This window comes from Abrus precatorius, unplaced genomic scaffold (genome assembly GCF_003935025.1).
Source record: "Abrus precatorius isolate BTA unplaced genomic scaffold, Abrus_2018 Scaffold3, whole genome shotgun sequence".
NCBI classification, from domain to species: Eukaryota; Viridiplantae; Streptophyta; class Magnoliopsida; order Fabales; family Fabaceae; genus Abrus; species Abrus precatorius.
The window spans coordinates 29928248-29941457 of NW_020874373.1; the positions used below are offsets into that span (position 1 = coordinate 29928248).

Sequence of the window (13210 nt, forward strand, 5' to 3'; positions counted from 1 at the left end):
GAGGCCTATGCAGTGTTACAATGACTTTAGACGTTGCCTAACATTTATTTTTTAATTATTAATTTTTAAAATATTTAAATAATAATAGTTAAAATATAATATTAAATGACAAAAATTTAATGCCAGATATGGATGTTCTAAGGATACCAACAATAGAAACAAGAAACAGAATAGGAGGCAAGGCAGCTTATACACGTGTATATATATATAACCGGATATGCGCTTGTAACACCACGTACACAGCATTCATCAAGCCTCTCTGCTTCCTCTGTCTTTCTCTCTGCTTTGCTCCCTCTTAAATCTCCACCATGATTGTAATGTCTGAGAAACCCCTTCAGGGAGTTCCTCCACAGGTCACAGACCCCACTTTTCCTCCTTCATCTAAAAGGTGCTAAAGTTTTTACATCTTTAATTTCTCCGTTTCTATTTACCCTCTGCAAATTATTTTTAGTTTATGAAGAAAATTGGTGAAAGCATGTTAGGACAAAAATATTTGTCCTTTCCACCCCATGAATGGGTATAGTTCACAATCTTCAATACTATAAACTATGCATCTTTTTAGCATGGTCTAACAACTAAATATATAAGTCACATAAAAAAAATCTAAGATAATGATTGGTGTATTTTTTTTAAAAACTCAAAGTATTTATCTCATAAATTAATTATTTTTTAACTGCATTAACTGTTTAAAAAATTAACGAATTTCGAAAGATGTGTGAAAGAGTGTTAAAATAAAAAATTTTGTTAGTATTTTTCATGGCATTGATCCTCCTAGACTTTGCACACAAAAAATGAACAAAATTAAGCATATTTTTTTAATATCTTTTTCTTAATTTATGTTCTTATGAAATATTTGATATATTGTTACAGGTTGGAAGGAAAAATTGCTATAGTTACTGGGGGTGCTAGAGGCATTGGTGAAGCAACAGTGAGAGTTTTTGTGAAGCATGGTGCGAAGGTGGTGATTGCTGATATAGAGGATGCAGCTGGAGCGATGCTTGCAGAGACACTATCTCCTTCAGCTACCTTTGTCCACTGTGATGTTAGCTTGGAAAAAGAGGTTGAGAACTTGGTTAGTTCCACAGTCTCACGCTACGGACAACTTGACATCATGTTCAACAATGCAGGGGTGCTAGGGAACCAATCTAAGAACAAGAGCATTGTGAATTTTAACCCTGATGAATTTGACCAAGTCATGTGTGTGAATGTGAAGGGAGTGGCATTAGGGATGAAGCATGCAGCTAGAGTGATGATTCCTAGAGGAATTGGATGCATAATATCCACTTCTAGTGTAGCTGGACTCATGGGGGGGCTTGGACCACATGCTTATACCGCTTCAAAGCATGCAATTGTTGGGCTCACTAAGAACACTGCTTGCGAATTGGGAAGGTATGGGATAAGGGTCAATTGCATTTCTCCATTTGGGGTTGCCACTTCCATGCTTGTGAATGCATGGAGGCACAGTGATGAAGAGGTTGGTGATGAGTGCATCAATTTTGGGTTCCCTCTCCCAGAGGAGGTGGAGAAAATGGAGGAGTTTGTTCGAGGGCTTGCCAACTTAAAAGGAACTACTTTAAGGCCTAAAGACATTGCTGAGGCCGCACTTTATCTTGCTAGTGATGAATCCAAGTATGTTAGTGGCCATAATCTTGTTGTGGATGGTGGAGTCACTTCCTTAAAAAATTGTATTGGACTGTAACTTGCTTCATTTTGTGTTCCTTCTTTTACATGGTAGCTATCATCAATTTATCATCAATTTCTTTTACGTATGTGGTTTGGGTTGACAAGGGGCAAAATTCCAAGGCAAGTTGTTAAAAAGGTTGGCTGTAAGCTATTGATGAGTAAACATTAAAACATAGAAACAGTAGGGACGGGAATATATGTTTGAAACCGCATTTAATTGTTTTAAAATTATATTAACGTAAAAGTTAAAATTAGTAGCATTCTAATAAAAGGATACATTAAATTCAAACACACACGTATTAATGATTTTATATTAGTGTACAGATTTTGTTACTTTTCGTGGATCAAAATTTCGTGCTGTGTAGCATATCAAGAAGGGTAATTTTAGACATAGGTACCCTTATAGGATTAATAATTAATTGTTATATTGATGGTGTTAACCTTGGTTAAGTCTTTTTTAGTGTAGAATATTGTCGGTTTGACTTGTAGGAACCATTGCAATTTTATTCTTTAAATCTTGATATGGTTTGAAAGTGCATTTGATTAATTGGACTAACTGTTGCTTAGACAATGCAAGATGGAGAGATTTGGGTTATGTGCAATGTACTGCGAAGGAAACCAAGTGAGTAACATTTGAAACGTCAAGTATCTAACATTGTCTTACACAAAAAAACAGAACATTGCATCACTGACATGAATAAGAATTCTTGGTCAAATCAAGGATTTGCTATAAACTCTATTTCCTTATGGTTGAATCATGTCACCTTAAAAAATGCATAGTTTTTTGCTTCACGTGGCTGTTTTGGATTTAGTGGTTAGTTTGGCAAAGGTCAATCATCGACTATTTATTTTGCTGTTAGTTTGGCAAAGGTCAATCATCAACTATTTATTTTGCTAAGGTCAATCCATGTTCACAGTCATAGTTCTGTTTCAGTGAGGGCTGCGCAGTGTATTTAATCAAGTGGGGGCAGTTTCCTTCTCATGCATCACTCATAGGCTTTTTAAATAGGTTATTTTGAATACTTGGATTATCATCTTTCAAACCAATACAACAAAACTAGTAGGTGAAAATAATAGATCATCACCAATTTGTTTGGTTAACGGGGCATCTTTGATTTCAATTGTAGGTGGGTTATGAGGAAGTAGCTATTTCGTTTAAAGATGATTAAAATTTTACATGGCTAACTAACTAGAATTATTAATATAACTTTTATATTAATTATTATAATTTTTTTCTATGAGAATTTATGATTAGAGATAATGTAAAAATGTTTATATTATTAGTGTATTTAAATAAATTTTATTAGTTTATATTAATTAAAAAAGGCACAATAGAAAAATATTTATTTAAGTAAAAGTTGTATTAAGTATTTAAGCCGGAAGCATTAACTATGAGGACACCCACTATTTCTCTCTCATGTCCTGATTGGTTTAGAATGATCCGAGATTTTGAGAGGATGATTATAGTAATATGAATAATTTAGGAGCTTCCTTAATTTATATTGAATCATTACTTTATGGTAAAGTACAATCAACTTGATGAAAATGCAGAGTTTTGTAATTAATAATGATCTTTATACATAATCTTTAGAAGAGCACTTGAGATTTTAAACTTTGGGGAAGACCCAATTGGGCCTTCTCTAAGCTGTGATCAAGCCCTTTATTTGAGGGCTGTGGTTGACCTCATGAATCCCATTCAATGGGAATCAAATATATAATACTAATTATTTGAAAGTCAGATACGAAAGCCAAGGAAGCATGGACAAGAAGGATTGTGGCGTTTTAAATATTCAGAAGCTTATGATTTTGTTCAAGATTATCATCACCCGTGTCTTGTTTTCCTTTGGACCCCTCTGCCGACGCACTATATAATTACTCCTTAAGCTACTAAATTATGATGATTTAGTGTACTCTGTTAAGACTTTTTTTTGGATAATAGCCTAAATTATTTGTACTTATTTTCATTGTTAAATTTTCTAATGCATATTAAGTTAAATTTAATCATTCTGTAGTATGAATTGGTATTAGTAGTTGTCAATCATTTACTTATTATTCATTTTATAATAAATGTCTGAAAGTTGAAAAAGATTCTTAGGTGTTCGGCAATAAAATAAATGTCATATTATTTAAACCGAATTGCATTATTTCTTGAAGATTTATTGAATAGAAGCACAGATGTTTGACGATTAATCCTGAATACTTTACCCAAAAATTGAAGTATGGGTGTCATGTTCTCTACCTCTAAGAGAACAACTTTGGATTTGATACTCAGATTATATCGCCATTTTTAACACAGACTTCAAAATCATCCAAGTTGTTAATGTTTCACAGACAGCTAAGAATCCACAGAGGCCTTGAAGACTGGGAAAACAGTCAAATAGTGTTCCACATCAACACATCCTCAGGCATGAATTTTCGTCTTCCTCATGTGCTCCGATACAGGGTTCGGAAAAATATACATGTACTAATTTTATATTTTATTCAGTGAGATTTTTTTAAATTTATATTTCTGTAATTCTTTCTAAAATCTTATATTTCGGTTTAGATCTTCAAATTCTATATACATATATAACCTAATTGCGACAAATATTATAAATAAATATGCAGTAACATGATGTACCCATATCGAAGCTGTGAAAATCATGTGAACTTACGTGTGTGAGCCATCCAATTATACATGAACACTAACAAAAACATTTTTCATGTGATCCATATATAATCAAAACGTAAATGAATAGTGGCAAATTTTTTTATGGGTTAAAAAATAAAAACGAATAATTTTATTAAAAATATATGAAATTGGTATGTTAATAAAAATTTTATTTTAATTCATTAACTGTTATCTTAAGAATGTTAATAAACATTGATCATATAAATATAAATGAAAGAACTTGAAATAACAAGATTATGGATCTTATTTGGCAGGAAAAAAACCTTTAAAGCCTTAGTATTTAAATAAGTTAAGAATTTGTTCCATTTTTATTCTATATAAGAGAGTTATAATTAAATATTAGAATTATAAATTAATTATAGTTTGAAATATAAACAAAAAAATTGTAAAAACAAAAAATATTTTATTACAAATGTTCTTACATTAATATAAATTTAAAAAATTTTACACTTAATTGGAATATTTTATTTAATTTATAATTAATAAATTATAATTTATTATTTTATTAATTATTAAATATAAATTAAATAAAAGACTATAGTAACTTTAGGCTTATAAATCTTTCTTCCCCTCAATTCCATAAATTGAAAGAAGGAGGGATTCAGCCATTGTGCTACAAATTGAGGATATCCATTCCAATGGAGCAATAAACAGCATTTCTTGGTTGTTGTGTACAACTCTGCAAGGTTCTTCCTTTTTTCCAGGATTCTCGTTTTCTGTATATAAGAAAAATGAGTGCGATCCGCATATAGAATCGAGCTCAATATAAAGCTTTCATTCAAAAGATATTGATCATATCATAAAGCAAATAAGATCATTAATCATTATGTTTTCAAATATTTGGGAGTATTTAAGGTGTATACAATATTCTTTTAACCTAATACCACCTGATGTATAAAATTAAGAGAATTATAGTTCAAAAGTTGAATATATTGTAAAATAATAATAGAAAAGACAACAAAATCTATAAATTATTTGAATAGTATCTTGAACTTCTGATTCATCATTCATTAATTCCCAGCAGGTTGGAGCATTTTTCAAGGCATGGATCAGAGCACAGAAGTGAGATGAAGTAATTAAAGGCTCCCTTGTATTGATTCTTTGAAACACCATTCACTAAATTAATAGTATTTTTATATATCAAGTATTCTCTCACCAACTACTTTAAATATGATGCCATATATAATTGAGGATAAAAAGTAATCAGTGAGTGGTTACTGGGTATACATGTTAAGATATAAAAGAGTTAAGAGAAAAACTAAAAGTTTTTTTTAAAAATAAAATCAATAAATATTTTATCATATTAATATGTATTATAAAAAAATAATATAAAATAATTTAACAGTTGAATTAACGAATTTTATATTTTATAAAAAATTATTAAAATAATCAATATTTAAGTTGGTTTCAGTGGATCTAACTCTTTCTGTCTCTCTCTGTATTACTTATATTACTTCTAATTTTAAGTGCTTTGCAATGAAATCTGAATAAAAAATGAAGAGGAAAAGATCTTCCAAAGAAATTTTAGAATATTTAAAGAGATGTGAGACGCACGTATTATATTAAAAGAAAGTTTGTCTATGATTACACAACTTTAAACATGTTATAGATTTATAAAGATATATCTATTCAGGATAATAAAAGAAGTGTGCTAAATATTTTTAAGTAAGATATAGATATATGTTTTTTTTTTAAATTTGATTTGTCTTTATAAATGAAAAATAGATTTAATGAATTTTTTCTAAGATATAATAAAAAAGTTCTTGTGTTAATAATTACTTTTGCATAATAAATATTTTATTTATTATCTTTTATATATTAAAGATAAGACAAACAATTTTTTAAAAAAAGTCTCAAGATATGTGTTTATTATGTTTAAATTTTTTTATTATTTGTACACATTTTTTAATAACCCATAAGAGTAACATTATTTTAAATGATGTTTCTATAAAAAGTTTCAGCATTTTTAAGTGTCTTTTTAATTAATAATAATATTTTTCACCTGACATCTTAAATAAAAATCATCCTTCTTTTCATTTGTGCTCTCATGAATAAACATATTATGTCATGTATATTTATTTTTGTATGAATAGTTTCATCTCTTTGCTATGTAAAAAGAAAAACTTATTATTTAAATAAATTAAGATGTCTTTTCATTTTAAATAAAAAAAAATTCTCACATCTCTCACGTCAATGAAGCTCTTTTTTTTTCCCCTCTTCCTATGTAACATTGGAATCAGATTAAGTTTGGTGAAGAATTCAGCCTATTTGTGAAGATGTTAAAGAAGTCTTAGTTGCAATCACCATATATAACTCTTTCAATTTTATTTTATTTTTGTTCATCCTTCCAACTAGGCAATAAATTAATTAATTAGCTAAATCTACAAGAGAAGGCTTGTCATTGAGAGGGAAAAAAATATAGTCATATTTAAAATAAAATAAAAAGTATCTAATGTTACACTTATATATCTATTATTACTCTAATTTGAATATTTTTTATATAAAATTCTTGTAATGTTACTATAGTTATAGGACATATAAAATTGTATTTTAGATTGTTAAGGGGGGAGTTAAAACCATTCCATATCATACAACTTTTCTTGTTCTGTCAAATTTCCTGAGGTACAAAGATATACAATCTATTTTTCTACACTCTAAACCAATAAGATGTTATAAAAAAAACTATCATTATCTTGTGCTTCTGCTATGGAGGATTATTCAGACTTTTCTGCTAATTCTTTAAACTTTCTTTCTTCATTCCAATGAAAACCCCTCCCTTGTTCTTGTATCTCCTCTTTTAGATGGAAAGAGTTATCTTTCTTGGCTCCAACATTCCATTTCTTCCACTCAACACATCAAATTCACTGTTTAAATAATCAATATTGGTATCTAGTTTTCGCAAGTGTCTTTTTTGAAAATATATTTTAAAAAGGGCCCCACTGGGCCCATCAGCCCATTTACGATTCTAACACCATTTGAAACAATCGTTTGTTGTGCTCTGCTTTGTGTTCAAGACATCTATAAAAGCCCCATGTTTTGTGGGCATTATTGACGCAAAAAAACGACAGGTTCCTAAGTCAAAGTTCGCTAGCAATAAAAATTTAAAAATAATTAATTTATGAGACAAATATTTTATTTTATTTTTTAAATAAAGACTAATAACAATAAATATATTCAAAATAATATATTAGTAGTACTTGTGTGTCTGAATAATATGGTGCTATGACAAGATTACCTTAAACAGAAATAAGAATGTTTAAAGATGGTCTAAATTCCAAATGCTTATTCAGATCTGAGTTAGTTTCTTTTACAGTATAATTTTTTATATATATTTTAAAAATTAAACATGAAAGATTAAGAGAATATTTATAAAAATTATAAGAAATTTATTAAAAAAACTAATTTTTTTAATATAACTTATTAAAATAAACATGTTTAACTTATTTCAAAACAATATAAAATAAATTTATACATATATAAAATAAATAAACAATTAAATTATATTATCAAAATCAACCTAAATGGCGAATCCATTAGCAAAAGAGAGTTAGATTATAATAACAAAAACAATAATAAAGAACTAATCACCTCACAAATAAGCTGTACTTGCTACTTAAATTTGGTGTGAAGTAAAAAAAATGGAAAAGTTTAGCTTTTATTCAAGTTTTTATTAGAAGACAGAAAGAGTATATTTAATGGGTGTACAGTGTTGGTATGCATGATGAAGATCAAATCAATTGGGATTTTGTGACACAGTGTTAGAAGGTGTCAGAGTAGTGTGGAAACAGGCCAAGACTTTGCAGACACGCAGGCTATTGCTTAAAGAAGATTTGATGTGTCCATTGGATTCACCACATACGTGTCAGTGTACCTTCTCCTGTCTCTTACCCTTTTTTTCTCCTACCTTTTCTATCTTCTTCCCCGTTCTTCCCCACACCCTTCCCTACTCCTAAGTGGTTAAGTACTTCCAAATCATTGTCATTCCATAATATTATATACAAATTATGAAAATTAGCAATTATCTTAGACTGCAAAAACTGTATGAAACTAAAATTATATTTTTGAAATAATGCATTATCAGTATTAATAATATATTTTTAAACAGATCACTAAGTTTTTAGGCATTGATGTAAAAGAAAGCATAAATTTCAAAAAATTATAAATTTCTTTTGGTACCACAAAATAACAAGTAATTTAGAATAAATAATTTTTTTTTGAATTAATAATCATTTTCAAAATAAATAGAATATTAACAGGGATTATAAATAAACTTCTGAATGAATATTATATATAAAAACTTGAATTAAATCTCTTACATAGATTCAAAGCAATTAATATACTTGAACTTTAATTTATCTTTGCCATAAAAAAAAATCATTTAAGTTGTTTATAAGTAAGTATAAACTCAGTAGTTCCATGTTATTGTCTTAGAAAAACTCCAAGCGGTAACATTTTATGATTGAAAAAGTTACTACAAACTAGAAGTTATATTTTTATTGGGTACAAAATAAACCTAAAAATTAAATAACTTCCTAATCCCTTGGCAAAAGGGTTATATTTTTATTGGGATTTTGGTGCTTGGCCCCTCTATGCAACTCCTTGGAGAAGTCCATGAAAGAAGAAATGGGTTCATCAGAGGAGACCAATATTCCAAGCAAACCTTCATGGAGAAGAGCTTCTCATAAGGCTCATTCTGTCATGAACATGGCTAATGCTGAAAGAGACATGGCTTATGCTTGGGAAATGCATAGATCATCATCACCATCGTCACCAACATGTGTCAAAGAAAAAGAGCCTACAGTGGAAGGTAATAATCCCAACAATGAAATTGATGTGTCCATGTCTTTAGATGCACAATATTGTTACTACTTATTGGAGGCTATGCCTCTTCCAGGACCTACATGGTCTACAACTGAACCTTGTGTGTTGGCTGAGCCCCCTATACCACCCTTTGAAGCTCATGTAGGATTGGAGTGGGGTGAGAATCAAGCTTCTTCATTTACTTGGTGGATGGGATTTCTTGATGGTTTAGAGGGCAATATGACGTCAGAGAAATTCGATCTTCCAATTGTAGAAAATGTTGTGATGGAAAATTCTGAATCATCTTTTGTTGATGCAATAGATCTTAGTCGTTGTCCAGATGATTGGTTAATGGTTCCAACTATGGACAACGATTTGGGAGACATGATTTTACCATAGGAAATTGGAGTTTTTTTTTTATCTTTTTTTCCTTCTTGCTATTTTGGACATGTTATTAAGCAAATTTATGAGCTCTTATATTGTTAATAATAATGTATTATATTCTTTTTCATTTTTTCCGGAATATAATTTTACATTTCCCTGTGTGTAGTTTCCCAGGTGTTATCTCAAATTTCCTAGTCCAACACACAATTAAGTCGAAGCTTCCTCTGCTTTTTTTTTTCCTTCAAAATTCTGTAATTTTTATTAGAAAGGAATCATAAAAATACATTTTTAAAACTATTTTTAATATACTCTTAATTATTAATTAAATTTTTTAAAAAATATGTAAATTTTGCTCTTTCTTACTTTAGTTGTTTTTTCGAAAAAAAAAGTGTAATAAATAGTTGTAACTTATTCGAAATGATATTTATATGATTTGTAAATTCTAAGAAAAATGTTATAGGCAAGTTGAATATTTATTGGGAAAACTTCATGCCAGTGAGACTCATCTGATCTAGTGTAATATTAACTTAAAATTTATTTAGGTTTGACCGCATTGTTTTACTTTGAAATGTTATAAAATTAAATTTCAAATCTTACAAGCGTAAGATTTGAACTTAATATATATATATATATATATATATATATATATATATATATATATATATATATTGACAAATAGTATTATAAAAAAAGAATAAAAATTTTCTCCGGGGAACTTAGCAAATAAAATACGTGTCACCACAGTATTGTTTTAAAAATTAAGAATATTTACAAAGTTTATATATGTTTATTATTTTAAGCAACATTTTTTATTTCATTCTAACATTGAAGTATTATAGTTCTAGAAAAAGGAAAAAGAAAAATTACTTAATAGAATAGAAGGAAAGAATATGCATGAGGTTTTCTTCAAAAACAAGTAGAGGCTAAATAAATAATTAGAAATAATTATGCTTTGTTTTGCATATTTTTACAATTTGTTCCTTTTTATTTCGTCCATTGTTCTTCACAATTTCAAACAACACTGTTTCAACTTTCAATAGTTGTTTTTTCTGTGCCTTACTTTTTGTAACTTGTAATAGTCTTTGAGCAAGAAAAGCCCAAGTTGATCAAACGTATGAAGAACAATAAATCAGACAGAAAAGGAAAGCTTGTGATACTTAAAGCCCAGGCCCCAGCATGAACAGACCCTATTCTATATTTCCATTCCAATATTTTGGATAAAAGAAAAAAATACTATTCCAATATATAAATTATTAAAAACTAACACAGCAAAGGAAATACCTAAAGAATGTTGTCTCCCAATTGAACAAAAAATATTTTCCTTTCTATGCACAAATTCTTGGCCATATCTAAACGGGAATCGGCAACATCACTTCAAACTCTCCGCTGGTGAGTGATGAATGTCCACCGCTCCACCACCGCTACTCTTAAACTAATCATATGACAATAACCATAGATACACACACCTTGTGATTATGGGTGTGTAGGAATGGAAATAAGTTAGGTTTTGTATATAAAAGTTTTTTTTTATTTCAATTAAAAAAAGTTATATACGTCTAAATATATTTTCTATGAATAAGAGATTTAATTAAAAAAGAAAAAAATTATAAATATTAATTAATAAAACTTTGAGTCAATATAATAATAATAATTATTTATTTATATTATGATAGAAAAGTTAATAATTCACTTATATAATATTTGAAGTAACAATATAGTTTTGTATCTTAAATATATTAAATATATTTTTTATATATAAAAATATCTTTGTCATATTCTTAGAGACTGTTTTGCTGCTAAAATAATATGAAAATATCTTTTTTCTACAGATAATTTGACATCTTTTTTCAGCCAGGATCTATTCGACTGGCTTTTATACAATTTTTCTCCTAAAAACTTTCCTTTTTGCCCTCACTGGAACAACCTTTTGAGATTACTATTTGGAATTTATAGAAAAATAAAAATTGTATTATTTTTTAGAACGCTTCTCTTGATCATGAGGCCTATTGCATAAAATTCTATATGACTTGGGCTATTTTCTTTACTGTGGCAGGGATAAATAGAGAAATGTGGCTGGTTTATGGAAGAATCAAAGCCAAGTGAATTGGCTACCCCTTCCGAATGGTCACTTTAAGCTAAACACTGATAGCACATAATCTTTGGCTGCTGCTACAGCAAGTTGTGGAGGGCTTATCCGTAATAACAATTGGAAATTTATAGCAGACTTCTATAGATCTCTGGACTTTTATTCTCCTCTGGTTGTAGAGCTATGGAGAATCTTTTGGGGTTTTCATATGGTTATTGCTAGAAAAATCCAAACTATTTAGATAAAATGTGACTCTAAGGAAATCATTTTCCTAATTGTTAATATCCAGAGTTGTAATAATCCTTGTTTCATTGTGATTAATGAAATTAGAAAATTTCTTAGATACATTTAATTTGTTAGATTTAACCATGTCTTTAAAGAGACTAACTAATATGCTAGGTTCTGAAATTAGGTTACCCCTTTGCTTCTTTGATAAGGCTCCTTCTTTTCTGGATCTTTTTTTTTGGGCTGTTTGAGCTCCATTTGTAAGAAAAATAAATAAATCTTTTTCAAGGATTTTATAAAAATTAATATATTATATAAGAAAGTGTATTATATATGAATTAAAATAGTTATATATAAAAAATTTATTATAAAATCAAAAAAATATTTTATGGTTTTTCACATTTAAAATAATCGTTATTGTTAATTTTGTATTAATAAATAAAAAATTAATATTTTATTTAAAAATAATGTAAATATTTTTTAATTTTTAAGATATTAAAAAATTACAGTTGACAATTTAGAAGAGATCTTAAATTTTTAGATACTATAACAAGTACTAACAAATAATTATACCTTCTCAATATTTTAAATAATATATAATTAAAATAAATAAATAAATAAATAAAATATTAAAATAATGCATAAAATAAGATAAAAATAATATTAATAATGTGATTTACACATAAATATCCCCTTTTGCAAAAATCAAGAAGTATAAATTAGGTGTAGTACTTATATTTATATACACGATTTATTGAAAACTTAAAATATGTTAAATAATAATTAAAAATAACAAAATGTGTGTTGAATTTTCTTACATTATTATAATTTGTTTTTTATTTTGTCACCCAATTTTTCAAAATATTAACGTGTTGTATGACTTTCTTATAAATGACCAATAAAAAATGACACATGTATATCACGACTACTTATAAATTTATCTTTGTTTAATTATATTTATTAATGTCTTTCATAACACAAATTTTACGCAATGATTAATCGGTAATAGTTTAATATTATACAAATTAATTTTACAAAAACTATTAATTTTGTAAATAATTATAGTGTTTTTTTAATTAAAGATGAAATGATAAAATAATGTCGATTTATATTTTTGTCTACCGTAGAGTATGTGAATCAACTAGTAAGGTTAGAGTTTTACGGTAATAGTTTTATCTAGTATCATTAGGATTACTTCTAATAAAACATAGTTGTAGTTTAGACAATAAAATAAAATAAAATATGTAATATCAATTTATTCAATTAATCTTATTATTTTTCTATCAATTGATTTTTTTTTTACAAATATTAGTTTAAAAATTATATATTTTTATATAAATATTTTTAATTATATCATAAAA

At 27.8% G+C, this 13210-nt stretch overlaps 1 protein-coding gene across 1 annotated transcript; it reads left to right on the forward strand.

Annotated features, from left to right (window-relative positions):
* The first annotated feature begins 235 nt into the window (after positions 1 to 235).
* LOC113863098 (short-chain dehydrogenase reductase 2a-like) lies at positions 236 to 1812 on the forward strand. Its single transcript, XM_027496519.1, has 2 exons — positions 236 to 388; positions 871 to 1812. Exons 1-2 carry the CDS (start codon positions 309 to 311, stop codon positions 1697 to 1699), a joined length of 909 nt encoding a protein of 302 aa, XP_027352320.1. The 5' UTR covers positions 236 to 308; the 3' UTR covers positions 1700 to 1812.
* The last annotated feature ends 11398 nt before the right edge of the window (positions 1813 to 13210 follow it).